The sequence below is a fragment of the Macrobrachium nipponense genome, chromosome 21, assembly GCF_015104395.2.
Source record: "Macrobrachium nipponense isolate FS-2020 chromosome 21, ASM1510439v2, whole genome shotgun sequence".
NCBI classification, from domain to species: domain Eukaryota; kingdom Metazoa; phylum Arthropoda; class Malacostraca; order Decapoda; family Palaemonidae; genus Macrobrachium; species Macrobrachium nipponense.
Window position 1 is genome coordinate 73,992,207 of NC_087212.1, and position 16,726 is coordinate 74,008,932.

The 16,726-nt window shown below is 41.0% G+C and overlaps 1 protein-coding gene across 1 annotated transcript in view; it reads left to right on the forward strand.

Moving 5' to 3' along the window:
• Nucleotides 1–16,726, forward strand: part of LOC135198173 (phosphoribosylformylglycinamidine synthase-like) — a 210,516-nt gene that overhangs the window by 36,488 nt on the left and 157,302 nt on the right. Inside the window, 3 exon segments of the mRNA XM_064225692.1 lie at nt 14,908–15,026; nt 15,802–15,942; nt 16,452–16,564. Of these exon segments, the coding sequence (XP_064081762.1) occupies nt 14,908–15,026; nt 15,802–15,942; nt 16,452–16,564 (373 nt within the window).

Here is a 16,726-nt window from a genome sequence, read left to right on the forward strand (position 1 = left end):
TCCCTGGGACAACATGGAGGTGTATGCCTTCCCTCCGTTTAGTTTGATCCGTCAGGTTCTGAACAGGCTGTTGGGTTCACAGGGTCTCAGAATGACTGGTGGCCCCTCTGTGGCCTCAAGCGGAATGGTTTCCAGATCTGCTATCGATGTTGTCAGAGATTCCAAGGGAGATTCCGCCTTGGCGGCATCTCCTGTGTCAGCCCCATGCAGAAAGGTTCCACCAGTCAGTAGAATCCCTGTCTCTTCACGGTTGGAGGCTATCAACTATTTCCTCTGAGAGAAAGGCTTTTCTCAGAAGTCAGCTGGGCACATGTCCAGCAGTCTTAGGAAGTCAACCTCCGCGGTTTACCAAGGCAAATGGGCGATCTACGGTGATTGGTGTCGTAAATGGGGTTTTTCTCCACTCAAGACCTCTATTCAGCGAATAGCAGACTTTTTAACCTTCCTCAGAGACGAGAAACGTTTGTCTGTGTCTGCTATTAGAGGCTACAGGGTGGCTCTGAGTTTGGTGTTACGCCTGAAGGGTATCGACGTCTCCTCTTCCTGGGAACTTTCCCTGCTAGTTAAAGGGTTTGAGCAGTCGTCTTCTCCTAGAGAGCTCAAGCCCCACATGGGATGTTTCCTTGGTGCTTAAGAGCTTGACTAAGAGCCCATATGAGCCCTTGCGCCGCTCATCTGATAGGAACCTGACGCTTAAGACAGTTTTCCTTTTGGCTTTGACATCTTCCAAAAGGGTAGGAGAGCTCCACGGTCTGAGTTATGGGGTGAAGCACACCAGGGGTTGGAAGTCAGTGTCCTTCGAATTTGTGGGTGGTGATGCTCAAGAGCTTTTGTTGTGCCCTGTCCGGGCCCTGCGTTACTATCTTAAAAGGACTCGGCACCTTAGACCAGGCTGCTGCAGGCTCTTTGTCAGTACAGGCCGTACGAAGAAAGAGGTGTCTAAGAATACTATCTCTTTTTGGATACGGGAAGTCATCAGACAGGCATACTTGACTCTTGATGATTCCATCGCCACATCTGTGCAGGCTAGAGCACATGACGTTAGGGGTATTGGTCCCTCTCTGGCTTTCAAAAAGAACTTGGCTGTACATAGAGTGCTGAGCTCTGGTACTTGGTTACGCCAGTCCACGTTCACCTCTTTCTATCTTAAGGATGTTGCCCACAGATCTATGGACTTATTTTCCCTGGGTCCTGTGGTGGCTGCCCAACAGGTTGTGTAACTCATAGTTGCCCTTAACAGGGCATCTTTGTATCTTACCTAATGAGTGAGTTGGCTGGCCTCCTTTCTCTTGTACTTTTCCTTCTTCCTTTGGGCGGTTTAAGGAATTGACACGTCATTTGCTGGACTGGTCTGATACAGGTGAGTGAGGTAGTCATACTGGTAGTGTGGTCGTGCAGTATTCAATATCTTACCCACTATTTAGTAGCATAGGCTCCGCTCCTGGGTAAGGAGGAGTCGGGAGTACTACAAACCCTAGTGCCCTGGTTTGTTTTTTGGACAGTCAGTTTTTCTTTGGTTCCCTATACAATGGTTATCCCTTATATCATTGTATGTCTCTCAGGTTTTGAGTGGTTATATTTTAGTGTATCTAGCTTCTCAACGAGCTTCAGTCCCTCTCTAAGAACTATTTCTTTTGAGAGCTGGACTGGCGGGTAGGCCCCCAGCCAGTCTAGGATGTCTTATACCTCCCTCCAAGTATGAGTCTATCCTATTGTTAAGACCGAGGGTTTGTTCGCGTATGAACAAATGACAAATTTTCTAAGACAATTTGTATTTTTCATAGCTACAAACCTGAGGTCTTAACGTTATACTGCCCGCCTCTAGCCACCCCTCTTTTTGTTAAGTCATCCTGAGTTGGGAAAGACTGGCATAGATGTTCGGCGTTTGACCACTCTTCACCCGATCTATGCATGCGTTGCCAGATACCACAAGATTCCTTGCTTTCATCTACTTTTTACCGGATCCAGCTAGGCGCTAGAAATGATCCTATTGTTAAGACCTCAGGTTTGTAGCTATCAAAAATACAAATTGTCTTGGAAAATTTGTCATATCTTTGTGAAGAACAGCACACTTTATTGTTTCACAATTATTTCACACAGGTATATCAGAATTTTAATACCAAAGTCTGAAGATTGATTCTTGTTTGCAATTTTTTAAGTGAAACACCGTAATCCAAAACTACAATGTGTTACATCTACTGATACAAGAATACGTATCCTGTTAAGTGTTAACCATCTGCCTGGTGTTCTGGATTAATAAGAAAATCTCAACAGCCATGAGTTTGGCAAATACTTCCCCTGGGAAACTATTGCTATAACCTACTTGACTTGACCTAGGCACCAACTTCTTATTAATTTTGTATGTTTAGACAAACACAAGAAAGAATTATATTTAAAATGCTAAGAATTAGCATTGTTTGAAATGCACTGAACAATGAGCTCATGGAATAAATAAATGTAAGATGAAAGAGATATACACCAGAACTAACCTTGTTAAATACAAAAACTGTATAGTATACATACATAATTTTCTTGGACTGAAACTTAGTTTTTAGTGCTAAGTAAAATGTCATTATGAAGCACATCTGTTTTGTAATGGTACACATTTTTTTTATATGTGGCATGGACCATAAAGAAGCCTAAGATAATCAATAATGGATGCTAAAAAGGCAACATATAGACCTGTAAATAATTAGTGGAATGTTAGAATAAGATTCTTCCCAAACCTAGAGAATGATAGTAATGGGAAACATGATAGACCTTTTAATCATTGATGCCCAGCAAATCCTGATAAATTCTTGAAGAGTGGACATTCATATGAGATATACTAAGTGTACTGATACAGACTTCATAAGTGATATGTAATTTTGAATGAATTAAACAAATTTTAGTTGTAAAAATTTAATTTTGCCCTTTTTGGTCTGAAATTCCATCCAACATCTGCCTTCAAAACCATCTTTGTTTACAAGGCCTCCTGATTGTCCTAAGGGGGTTAAAGATTCCAAAGATAAGATTAAGCAACCTGCTTATGAACAAAGATTTTTTATTGTAAATTCTTTGCTGCAGGTTGCCTTGGCCCACCTTGCTTTAGTATTCCATTTTATATTGAACCAAAGTAAAGAGGTCTCCCTCCTCAGGCAATTATGTAATGCTCACCAGTCCACTACATTCTACATTTACTCTGTAGAGAACTGCAGGTCCCATGTTGTTTAGTTAAGTAAATTTTCTTTATGCCTGTAGTGTTAAGAACAATTTAATATATTTGTATTAGAGTTGGGCCTTAATTTTATCCCTACAATTCTCATTTCCATTACTCCTAAGCTACATGAGGCATTGAATTGCACATTGTACAGACCTCAGCATAAGAAAGAAAAAGAAAAAGAGTTCACTGCAGCCTTTGGGACTGGAACTAAAGATTTGTTCTTGTACATTTAGGACATCAATTTAGGTGATTTAAGCTTAGATAATTATCTTACATGAACCTGCCATTTCAATAAAGTACAGTCAACCGTGCTTATTCTTGATTCGTGGGTTCACCTATTCGCAGATTTTTTTTGGTGGATCCACACTATTCACAGAAAATTTGCCTATTCTTGGAATTTTTCATGGAGAAATATTCACTATGTATTTTCTAATTATTTTTGTGATTACATATATTTTTCATGACAAAACTATTAAAATAGGGAGGTAGTACAGGCAGTCCCCGGTTATCAGCGGACTCGGGTATCAGCGATCTGGTTTGATGGTGCTTGTCTAGCGCCTTAAAATTGGCAATTTATGGTGCCATAATGGGACGAGTTCCAGTTATTGGTGCCATAAGGCACCTTATGGCACCATAAGGGTTCTTATGGCACACCATAAGGGTTCTTATTATGGAGGAGTAATGATAGTTTATATTTGACAACGTCTCCAAAGGTTGTGTGTGAGAGAGAGAGAGAGAGATTGGTGGAAGAATGAATGGGAGTGGTTAAATGGCGGTCGGAAGCATGTCTGTTGTGGCGCTCTGTAGTATGTCAGTGGAAGTCTGTTACGAGAGTCAGGCGTCTGGTGAAGTTAGTGTCGGTTTTGGCAGCAGTTATCCTTTGGTGGTTAGTTGTTTTGGTGTTATTTGATAGATTTTGTGGTTATGAAGTTGTTGTGCGCGTGTGTGCTAGATTGTGGTGAGGTTGAAGAGGTTTGTGGTGCATTTTCGGTGTCTGTGAGTGGTGGTTGGGGCAGTGTTGGTTTTGGTGGGTTGTTGTGCTGGGGGAAGTCGTGTGGTTGTCTGTTCTTTCGGGCTATTGGTGTTCGTCTGCAGTGATTTGTCGGGTTATTGAGTTGTTGTGGGGATGTGGGTCTCAGGTGGTTGGTTTGTGTTTGGTTGTCGGCGGTGGTTGTATGTCGGCTAGCCTATAGCCTATATCCAGCAGACAGCACAGCCTAGCCCTGAGTATCAGAAGACAGAGGTGAGTACCTGTTTGTGTTTTTTTGTTCTGTATGTTAGGATGGGTCAATTGTCCTGCTGTATTTTGTAGTGTAAAGAGGAAAGTGTGATTGAGGGTGGGTTTGGTAGCCAGACAGATTAAGTTTATGTGTGGGAGATTTGCTGCTTGCTCTTAAGTTTGTGATCCCGCCACATTATTTTTTGGCGCCCGAACATGGACTGCTGGTGTGGCAGCTGCAGGACGATTAGTCTAGGCCAGTGTGTGTGAGTGGTGAGAAAGTTTGGGATGGAAGGATTGAGTGAGGTGGAGAGGCTGAAGGAGGAGTTGAGGTTGGAGAGGGAAATAAGAGGACAATTGGAAGTGGACAATGAGAGGTTAAGGGTAGAGTGTGAGGAGCTGAAGAGCGAGTTAGCCTAGAGGAAATGAGAGGAATGCTAAGGAGTGCAAAAGTGGAAATGAAAGAAGTGAAAGGAGCGGAAGAGAGAATGGTTGAGAAAATGAACGAAAAATTCTTAGTTATGATGAATGCAGTGCAGGAGATGATGAAGGGGTTCATGGGAGAGGGAGCTGTAGGAGGTAGGCCTACTAGGTCTTGTGATAGGCCAGAAGTGGTAAAGACAGTGGAAAAGCGAGTGGATGAAACTACGAGTGATGAAGGTGACTTGTTTGCGACAGGTGGAGGAAAGAAGGGAAAGAGACAGGATAAGGATAAACCTGAGGACAAGAATAAGAAGGGGGCTGAGGAAAAAAAGACGACTAAGGGAAAGAAGGCTAGTAAGGATGACAGACAGGATGAGACTAGGACTGAATACATTGGGGAAAGGGCTGAGAGTGATTTAGATAGCTGTGAGTGGAAACAGGTGGGTAGAAAGAAGGGTAAGAAGAGCGTAATCAGGAGCATGGATGTTAATATGGAAGTTGATTCGCTGTATTCGGACGAGGTTAAGAGGGATCAGAATGGAAGTAGCGAAAGTGAGAGTGAGGGGGAAGTACGAATGGCTGTATATATGAGAGAGATACCTATACTATGTACACAATATGAGGAATATGGTAGTAGGGACATAGGGGATTTTTTTGAGTATGAAAGGTATTGTGAGGCAAAGTATGGGGATAACAAGAGGGTCTGGGCAAGAGAGTTTGGTAGCTTTTTGACAGGATTTCTGTTGGATATGTACGGGGTAATGGCGAGTGTCGGGAATGTGCCTTATGAGTGTGTGAAAGCCAGGATTGTGGAACAGGCGAAGAGGATAAGGAGTAGTGTTAGATATAGGAGAAAACATGGTTTTGATGAGGTAAGAATGAATGTTGGTGAGTCGTTGTTGATGTATGTGTGCAGGTTGGAAACGTTAGCCAGGAAAAAGTTTGGGGATGAAGGGATAAATGAGTGTAAAGAGTTAGTGAGGAAGTTGTTGGCGACTGTGCCTGTGTGTGTATGAGTTTGTAAATCTGAAACGTAAGGAGAAAATGCTATGGACGAATGAAAGGTTGACATGGAACGACATTTTGGAAATAGTAGAGGATTATGAGTTGGATAGATGTATGAAAGAGAGTAGAAGTGTTAGTGTTAGGACTGAAGTGGCTGATGTTATACCAGAGTTTAAGAGCTATAGGGAGGCAGTTTTGGAAGGGCCAAGGCGAATGGCAGAGCGAGTGGTTGATAGGAGCGTTAGAGCCAGTAACGTAAGTATGGTTAGCCCTAAGAGAGATTGGAGTGCAAGCGTTGGAAGAGTAGGGTCGGTTAGTCGTGAACGAGAGCAGCAGTGTTACAGATGTGGAAAGCTAGGGCACAGGAAGAGTGAATGTCGGTGGGCGTTGGGAGCGTGCTTCGGGTGTGGGCAAACAGGTCATTTAGTGAGCGAGTGTAAGAAAGATAGGGATATTAAATGTTACAGGTGTGGGCAAGTAGGGCATATAGCATGTGGATGTCGAGGTACTCGTGTGACTGAGGTTTGCGGTAATTGCGGGAAGAATGGGCATTATGCTAGGATGTGTAAGAACAGCGGGCAAAATGTGTTGAATGTGGAATGGAAGGTCATGTGGCGAGTGTGTGTAGGCGGAAGAGGATGAGTCAGGTTGGGAGTTCGGGAAACTAGGTACAAAGGGGATTCAGTTGGGTGGGTCCTCTGGTGTGCTGTCAGTAAGAGTGATGCATGTGCGTGAAGGATTGTTGCATGAAAAAGGGTTTGGAGGAAGAGCTCATGAATGTATGAGTGTAAAAGTGAGGTGCAAAGGGGTGTGTTTGGTTGCTTTGATTGATACTGGGTGCAGTGTCAGTGTTCTTTTTAAGAATGGATGTGACAAGTTGTGGAGTGAGTGTGAAATTAGGAAATGTAAAGGGGAGGTATGAGGAATAGGAAATTTGGGTATGCCTGTGGTGGGAATGTTGCATGAAAATGTAGAAATCGAAGGGGTAGTGATGGATGAAGGTGACTTTTGTGTGATCGAGGGAATGAGTGATAAGTATGATATGTTGTTAGGGTACAGGTTCCTGAAGAAGTGTGGGGTGATGGTCCATCCAAGCACGAATATGATTGAGTTGCATAGGAAGGGGAATGTACATGGAGAGTTGTACTTGGATAGGGATGGAGGGGTAAGCAGTAAAATATGGAAGGGAGTGCCGTTGGTTGCGAAAGAGAGTGTAAAAGTGCCGCGAGAAGTTGGAGAAGTTGTTAGTGTGAAAGTTGCGTGGCCCGATAGTCTTGGGATTGTCAAAGGTGACAAGTGTGCATATGTGGTTGAGGGTGTGGATGCGAACAAGTTGGTAAGAGCGAGCGTGCATGTGTACGACGGGATTTTGGATATGGAGAATCCTCGGGTTTTTGTAGCCTCATTGTTGAGTGTTAGGAAAAAGCGAGTGCGGGGTAGACGTGAAGGTGATTGTGTTGGGATGTGGATAACGAAAGATATGTTAGGGTGTGGCGGGTGATGACAGGTAGCATGAAAGAAAGTGATGAGTTGAGAGAAAGAATTGAGGTGGATGAAAATGCTGGTGATGATGAGAGGGAGCGGTTGATGCAGATGTTGTGGGATAGGCGGGGTGAGTTGAGTCGGGGTGACGAGGATTTCAGGGGATCTAAGCTTCCAGAGTTCAAGATAGTTTTGAATAACGATACCCCCATATATCAGGGTCCCCGACACTTTTCTGCGCCTATTGCCCGAGAGATTGAGGAACAGTGTGAGGAACTTGAGAGAGTGGGAGTGATCGAGAGGAGCAAGAGTGCTTGGAATAGTCCCATAGTCCCAGTACGCAAGACAGATGGGAGTTTGAGGATGTGTGTGGATTACAGGAAGGTGAATGAAGTGACTGTGAAGGAGCGATTCCCGATGAATGTGGTGTCTTATTGTGTGTATAAGATGCATGGGATGAGAGTGTTCACAAAATTGGATTTGGTAAGGGGCTATTACCAGATGCCTCTTGAGGCAGGGAGCAGGCATGTTACGGCTTTTTTGAGTGGTAGCTGCCACTATCAATTCAAGAGGTTAAGTTTTGGATTGGCTAATGTGCCTGCTGCCTTCCAGAGGGCGATGAATGTAGTTTTGGCTGGTTTTGATAGAAGGAAGGTGACTGTGTTTATAGATGACGTTTTGATTGCAAATGAGACTGTTGAGGAGAATGTGGAACTGCTTGAGAAGGTGTTAGAATGGTTGGAAGAGGTTGGAGTGAAAGTGAAGCTGGAGAAGTGTACGTGGTTGGCTGGGGAAGTGGAATTTCTTGGTCATAAGGTGAGTGCAAGTGGTGTAAGGAAGCGTGAAAAGTTTGTGGAAAAATTAAAGGAGTTTCCACGTCCCCAGACCGTGCGGGAGTTAAAGGGTTTTTTGGGTTTGATTGAGTTCGGGAGGAATTTTGTTAGGGATTGTTCGGGTATAGGGAAGCCGTTGACTGAATGGACCAGGAAGAAAAATTGTACTAAGCTGAGGTGGGATGAGCGAATGGTGGGAGCATTTGAGAGATTGAAAGAGGAGGCTGCTAGGGACGTCACCTTGGTTTTTCCAGACTATAGTGAGGATACCAGTAAGCTTTGAGTTGTATGCTGATGCTAGTAAGTTTAGTATGGGAGGATGCTTGGTGCAGATGCAAGAGGTGAATGGGGAGGGACAATTGAGAGTGATTGCGTATGTGAGTAAAGCTTTTAATAAAGCAGAGCTGAAGTATTCGGTGGTTGAGAAGGAGCTTGCGCCAATAAGGTTTTGTGTGAAAGTGTTTTTGTATGGGGTAAAATTTGTCATAAGGACAGATCATCAGCCGTTAGTTTATATGATCAAGAAGGAAAGTGTGAATGCTAGGATTGCGAGGACAATTGAGGATTTGAGTGAGTTTGATTTTAGCTTAGAATATGTGCCAGGGAGTAAAAATGTGATTGCTGATACGATGCTGATACGAAAAGTGACTGGGATCCGAATATGGTACCTGAGGGGTTAGTTGTAAAAGAGAGGTTTGAAGGGAATGACAGTGTGTGTGAATGTTTGTTTTCAGCATTGAAAAACTTGGAAGGTAAGGGTCTGGTTGAAGAGGTACCCGGTAGTGTGAATGAGTTGCGAGTGAAGTTGATGAGTGATGTGCAGAAGGAAGTGGCATATGTGGAGGAACAATTTGGGGAAGGAGAAATGTTGCATGAATTGTTGTCAGCAGTAGCTGAGTTGTTTGTAATAAAAGTGTTGTTGTTTTTTGGATGGGACAGACCGGTTGAGTATCGAGGAAGGGTGAGTACAGGTAATGAACGTGGGGTTTTCATGATTCAGTGCGGGGAACGTGGTTGTAATTGGTTGGTTACAAAAAGGGACTGTGAAGGGGATCTGAGTCAGAATTGTAGAAATGGGGAATTAACTGAGGATGAATGTGATGAGGAGAATTGTGATGTGGATAACCAGATGGATGTGGTAGTGAATGTGTGTATGCATGGGACTCGAGGGAAAATGGTGACGTTTTTCTAAGTAAATGATAGTGAGTACTGTAGTTTGGTTGAACCGGGCACAAGTTTCCTTGGATGGGTCAGTGGTGAGTGAACTTGAGAGATGTGATTGGGAAGTGAAAAGGAAGTCTACAAGTGTGAGAATACATGGGTAAGGACAAGGAAGTGTTTTAGTATGGGAAGAGGCACAGTTATAGGTTAGGTTGGGAGATCTTGAAGTAATGCATAACTTTATAGTTATAGGAGAAAATGATATGCCATCTTGCTTTTAATAGGGATAGATTTTTTGAGGATCCACGATATAGACGTAGATATAGGAAATGGAATTCTTAAAAAGGGGGGCAGACAAGTAGCTAGGATTCAAGATGGTAATGTATTTGTAGCAAACTTTGTGGGTATGATTGATATTGCTAGGAGTGAGAATGATCTGTTGTGTGAGGAAGAGATTGAGGAAATGCAAAATAAGTGCCTGGAGATAAGTGTGTTGCGACAATGTGTTTTGGGAGGAGTGTGTGTGGAAGACTGGTCATGTGAGTTGGATGTCTATGAGAGGGTTGCTAAACATTTTGTGGTGTGCAAAAACATAGTGTACTTTTTGCATCAGGAAGGGGTGTATGACAGGGAAGTGTATGTGCCGGTGTTTTCTGTTGAGTCAGCTGTGAGTATGTGTTTGTTGGTGCATGATCAGTTTGGGCATATGGGGAAAAATAAGTTGTGGGAATGCATGAGAGAGAGATTGAATAAGATTTGTGTGGATGTGGCTGTCACGTGTGAAGACTGTCAGAGGGGAAAGTATCAGAGTGTGCATGCAAGTCCACCTGTGTTGCGATTGCCGATGAAAGAGCCGTTTGAAATGCTTGTGATTGATTGTGTTTCTTAGCCTAGGACTGCGAGAGGACACGTGGGGATGATTATGATGGTGGATCACTTGAGTAAATTTGCTTATGTGGTTCCCATCAAAGATAAGAGGAGTGAAACTGTTGCACGAATGGTGGGTTAAGTGATGTTGCCCATGTGTGTGTGTAAGCCGGCAAAAATGTTGAGTGATAATGGACCTGAGTTTGTGGGATGGGAATTTGAAGAAATGTTGAAGGAATGGGGTATTGTGCATGTGTATTCTACTCCGTATATGCCCAGTGCGAATGGGTTGGCTGAAAGGACTGTTAGCCCTTTAACGCCGAAGGGGTATAATAAAAATCGTCTCTCGTATGCCGAGGGGGTCTCGAAGTGAGCGCCGAAGCGAAATTTTTTTTTTTTTCAAAAAATCACAGCGCGCTTAGTTTTCAAGATTAAGAGTTCATTTTTGACTCCTTTTTTTGTCATTGCCTGAAGTTTAGTATGCAACCATCAGAAATGAAAAAAATATCATTATCATATATAAAAAATGCGATATATGATAACGCGAAAACAAAATTTCATATATAATTGTATTCAAATCGCTCTGTGAGCAAAACGGTTAAAGCTAACGAGTTAATTTTTTTTCGTTTTATTGTACACTAAATTGCGATCATTTTGCGATTGCGATATAACACATTGTAAAACGATCAAAGCAACACAGAGAAAATATTATCACAAAATGATGCATGAATTCGTAACGCGCGGACGTAAAAAAATGTTTTTTCATAAATTCACCATAAATCGAAATATTGTTCTAGAGACTTCCAATTTGTTTCAAAATGAAGATAAATGATTGAATATTACTATACTGTAAGAGTTTTAGCTTACAATTGCAGTTTTCGACCATTTCGGAAGAGTTAAAGTTGACCGAATGTTGAATTTTTTTATATACTTTTATATATGCAAATATTTCAAAAATGAGTAAAGCTACAACCTTCAATTATTATTTTTTTTGTATTCTACATGAAATTGCGCACATTTTCATATATATACCTCTATGAAATGCCTAATATGAAATGGAGCAAATATTACGAGAATGCGACGTACGCATTTCGGAGATTTGCAGCGGAGAATCCGCGCGCGGAGGGAAGGAAAGTATTTTTTAAAATTCACCATAAATCTAAATATTGTGCTAGAGACTTCGAATTTGTTTCAAAATGAAGATAAATGACTGAAATATTACTAGACTGTAAGAGTTTAGCTTACAATTGCGTTTTTTTTTCGACCATTTCGGTAGAGTCATAGTGACCGAACGTGGTTTTTTTCTATTTATCGTGATTTATATGCAAATATTTCAAAAATTAGAAAAGCTACAACCTTCAATTATTTTTTGTTGTATTGTACATGAAATTACGCACATTTTCATATATAAAAATTTATGTAACGGCTAATTTAAAATGGTGCAAACATTACGACAATCGGACGAAAAAATTTCTGATTTTTTTCGGAAGAGTTACGGCGCGGACGTAAGGAAAATGTTTTTTTTTTTCATAAATTCACCATAAATCGAAATATTGTGCTAAGAGACTTCCAATTTGTTGCAAAATGAAGGTCAATGATTGAATATTACTAGAATATAAGAGTTTTAGTTTACAATTGCGTTTGTCGACCATTTCGGTAGAGTCAAAGTTGACCGAAGGTTGAAATTTTGGCACTTATCGTTATTTGTTTGAAAATATTTCAAAACTGATAAAAGCTACAACCATGGGTTGTTTTTAGTTGTATTGTACATGAAATTGCGCACATTTCCATATATAAAACTTTATGTAACGGCTAATTTAAAATGGTGCAAACATTACAACAATCGGACGAAAAAATGTCTGATTTTTTTGGAATAGTTACCGCGCGGACGTAAGGAAAGTTTTTTTTCATAAATTCACCATGAATCTAAATATTGTGCTAGAGACTTCCAATCTGTTGCAAAATGAAGGTAAATGACTGAATATTACTAGAATATAAGAGTTTTAGCTTAAAATTGCGTTTTTCGCTCATTTCGGTAGAGTCAAAGTTGACCAAAAGGTTGAAATTTTGGCACTTATCGTTATTTAATGAAAATATTTCAAAACTGATAAAACCTACAATCATGAGTATTTTTTTGTTGTGTTCTACATGAAATTGCGCACATTTTCATATATAATACTCCATAATTTAAAATGTTGCAAAAATTATGTCAAAGTGATGAAATAATTTCTGAGATGTGTCACTGATACTTTTTAGTGCGATAAGAAAGAAATTCGCGCTTGCGCGCCTGCGTAACGATTGTAAACAAAACAACGCCTTGATCCGTGAGCTCCCAGCATCCCCCAAGGCGCGTGATTCAAAAGTTTTCGCCTGGTAGGCCTATAAGTATTTTTCCGCGAATTTTTAAAAAAACTTTTTTTATTGACGTACCATACGTCCAATCGGCACCCAACAGACAATTTATGTCGACGTTTAATACGTCCAATTGGCGTTAAAGGGTTAGGACGATGACTGAGATTTTGCGAATGATGAGTAAGGGTGACAAGGATTGGGATATGTATGTAGGACGTGCAGTTTGGGTATATAACGCCACACTGCAGAAGAGTATAGGTATGTCTCCTTGTAAATATGTGTTGAATTTTGAAAGGATTGTCAGACCGCGGTTGGGTCTGTCAGAAGGTGATCGGGATTTGTGGAAGAAAGCGAGTGAAAGGTTTTGAGAGTTTTAAGATTGTGGATAAGGTGTTGAAAGTGGTGGTCGAGATGGGAAGAATGAATGTGAATAAAGTAAGGGAGAAATTTGAAGGGCCTTTTTAGATTTTGGAAGTGGGACCAAGTGGATTGAGTTATGTTTTGGGGAAATTGCGAGTAGGTAGGGGGAATGGATGAGGTTAGGGCACACCATAACCAACTCCATAAGTGGAGGGAAGTACCACAGTATGTTCGGGAGAATGCAATGAGTGAGTGGTTGAGGGTGAATAAGTATGAGCCGACTGTCGGTGAACAAATTGGTCTGGGAGATTGACAGTTGGTGTTGGTTGAGTATGGAAGAAAATAGAAGAGTGTGGAGAGAGAAAGTGGAAGGAAAAAGCGTGAACGGCATGGTAAGGGGTTGGTGGTAGGGTGCAAACGGTTGATAAAGCGTGTGCTACGGATGACTTTGAGGGAATGAATGATACTTGTAGTATATGTGGGTTTGAGTTGACAGGGACAAATAAGACTTCAGTGAGAAGGAAACTGAGTAGTGAGGAGGTAGTTGATAGGATGGATAAGTCTTTGCAGGAGTTTGACAGAAGTATGGATGAACTGAGTGGTTTAGTGGCCGAAATAGGGGAGATGTTGGAACCAGAGTTAGAAGACATCGGTGAAGTAGTGAATGGAATTTGGGAGGATGGTAGTGAGGGAGATAATGGAAGTTTGAAAGAAAGTGGTTTGGAAGAAGTGAATGGCGATGTAACTGAAAGAGTGTATGATGGTCCTCAAACAAGATCCTGGGGGTCTGCATCTGAGCATCCTTGGGTGTTGCGAAAGGCAATTTAGTGTGGATGTTGTGAGTGTAAGGAGACGTTGTTAAATGTAATGGGGGAGGTAATATGGAGGAGTAAGGATAGTTTATATTTGACGTCTCCAAAGGTTGTGTGTGAGAGAGAGAGAGAGATTGGTGGAAGACTGAATGGGAGTGGTTAAATGGCGGTCGGAAGCATGTCTGTTGTGGCACTCTGTAGTATGTCAGTGGAAGTCTGTAACGAGAGTCGTAAGTTAGTGTCGGTTTTGGCAGCAGTTATCCTTTGGTGGTTAGTTGTTTTGGTGTTATTTGATAGATTTTGGGGTTGTGAAGTTGTTGTGCGTGTGTCTGTCTGGTTGTGGTGAGGTTGAAGAGGTTTGTGGTGCATTTTCAGTGTCTGTGAGTGGTGGTTGGGGCAGTGTTGGTTTTGGCGGGTTGTTGTGCTGGGGGAAGTCGTGTTCTTTCAGGCTGTTGGTGTTCGTCTGCAGTGATTTGTCGGGTTATTGAGTTGTTGTGGGGTTGTGGGTCTCGGGTGGTTGGTTTGTGTTTGGTTGTCGGCGGTGGTTGTGTGTCGGCTAGCCTATAGCCTATATCCAGCGGACAGCACAGCCTAGCCCTGAGTATCAGAAGCCAGAGGTGAGTACCTGTTTGTGTTTTTGTTCTGTATGTAGGTATGGTTCAATTGTCCTGCTGTATTTTGTAGTGTAAAGAGGAAAGTGTGATTGAGGGTGGGTTTGGTAGCCAGACAGATTAAGTTTATGTGGGGGAGATTTGCTGCTTGCTCAAGCTTGTGATCCCGCCACATTATGGCGCACCATACGGGTTCTTATGGTTATGGCACACCATAAGGGTTCTTTTGGCGCACCATAAGGGTTCTTATGGCACACCATAAGGGTTCTTATGGCACGCCATAAGGGTGCTTATAGCGCCGCTAACCGGTTATTGGCACCGTAAGCGCCATTAATCACCAAGTTGCGGTTAATGGCGGCTTTCACTTATCGGCAAACCCCCTGGCGATAACATGGGACTGCCTTTATAAGCATTTTTAGAGGTGGTTTTTGGTGTTTGAACTATCAAAATAGGGTTACATCTAAGTGTTTTTAGAGGAGTGTCAAGTATTTGCAAATTTTAGCTATTCCCCAGAGAGGTTGTGGTCCTATACCCGTGGTTGAACCGTACTATAATCAAGTTTATATTTACTATTTTCCAGGGAGATTACACAGCTGATGGGGAACCTCTCAAACAGTCACTGCTTGATATGGTGATAGCTACAAACAAACATCCCAACACCAATAAGAATAATATAATTGCTTTTTCTGATAATTCTAGGTAAGTTGCATGGGAGAATTGTCATACTGCATATGGTAATAGTAGATATTAGTCTCAAAATCATTGTGGAAAATTTCATTCACATGAGACATAGTGAGTATGATTTGTTATGACAAAGTAATTTTACAAAGTAGTGGTGCGCATTCATATAACAAACAGATCATTGCATAACATTCCTTACATGTTAGTTCAAATTAAGGAATTCTTTGTGTACATACATACTCTAAATTTAGCAAAAATCCTTTTGCTGAAGAGAACGAGAGATCTTCCTTACAGGCACTGTATTAGATTTAGGAAATATTTTCATTTTCTAATTCTGAAGACCCTTTAAAGGTGTTTATGTTTGCTCTTCCGGTTGTAATTTTTGCATCTGCTAAACCTTAAATATGCCTATCTTTTCCTTGCTCCTTTGAATACAGTACCTTCATTTGTTTTGCAAAAATTTTTACATTTTCATCATTTAAAACAGCTACAATAAAGTTTTTGTTTACAAATATACAATATATCCAGGTAAGTACTGAATAGTGTCTCTATTACAGACTGACTGCAATTTAAAGGGGTAAAATATCTCTTTCAAGTGGGTTACCTTACATACATTACAGAGATCAGCCTTTTGAAATAATCTATTTGTATACGATACAAAATATGTGCATTACTAAGAAAACCTTTTAGTATATCATATGAATAACTTTCTAAGAATCAGATAAGTAGGACTAACGAATATAAACATGTTTTGTTTTGCTTAAAAATGTATACTTTATTGTATTTTTTTCAGTGGGATAAAAGGGTGGAAAACAGCTACTCTTACGGTGAGTAACCCTTCACAGGCATCATGTTTTATGCAGAAAACTACTACTCGCCATTTGATCTTTACTGCTGAAACTCACAACTTCCCTACTGGTGTTGCTCCCTTCAGGTAAAGAATGCATATTTAATACGTATTTAGAATATTTTAGTGTATACTATGGTGTTTGTGATTCATAAATGTCATGCAAGTTTTTAGGACTACGTAAAACTTATATGGATTACATAATGCTTCTGCTTGTATAAGTGAAAAAATGCATTTTAGGTCCCTAAATAGTTCCTGCATGTCTCTCTTGTCCTATTATAAAAGAAAAGCATTTGAGGTCCCTAATAAAATTACTAAATGTTTTTTTTCTTTATATCCAACCCCAAAAAGTGTATTTACTCCAGGCTGAATGTTTATTGATTTGGTACCAAATTTATCATCAAAACAAAAATGCCCTTGGGCCAGAAGTGTATCAAGATCAGTCATTCCAAAACCATGCTGAAAAGCAACTGCCTCTATAGTGCTTAGTCATTTTGAATTTTCAGACATCCCTAGGGTAAAGTAATTTTTTTTCTTTTGAGTCCTATTGCTGCTAGATGGTATAAAATTTAAAATACAATGTTCCATTGTTACAGTGGAGCTACAACTGGAACTGGTGGTCGTATAAGAGATGTACAAGCTGTTGGCCGTGGAGGTCATGTAATTGCAGGTACTGCTGGATACTGCTTTGGTAATTTACATATCCCAGGTGAGTATTTTATAAGGTCTCTTATTTGGTGATTTGTCCAGAGGTTGAAATCTAAAATGCTGACTGAATAGGTGAAAAATATACATATTTGAATGTTACCATGATCATGATTATTTGATTGCTGATGGCAAAAATTACCCAATAATTTGCTTTATATAATTA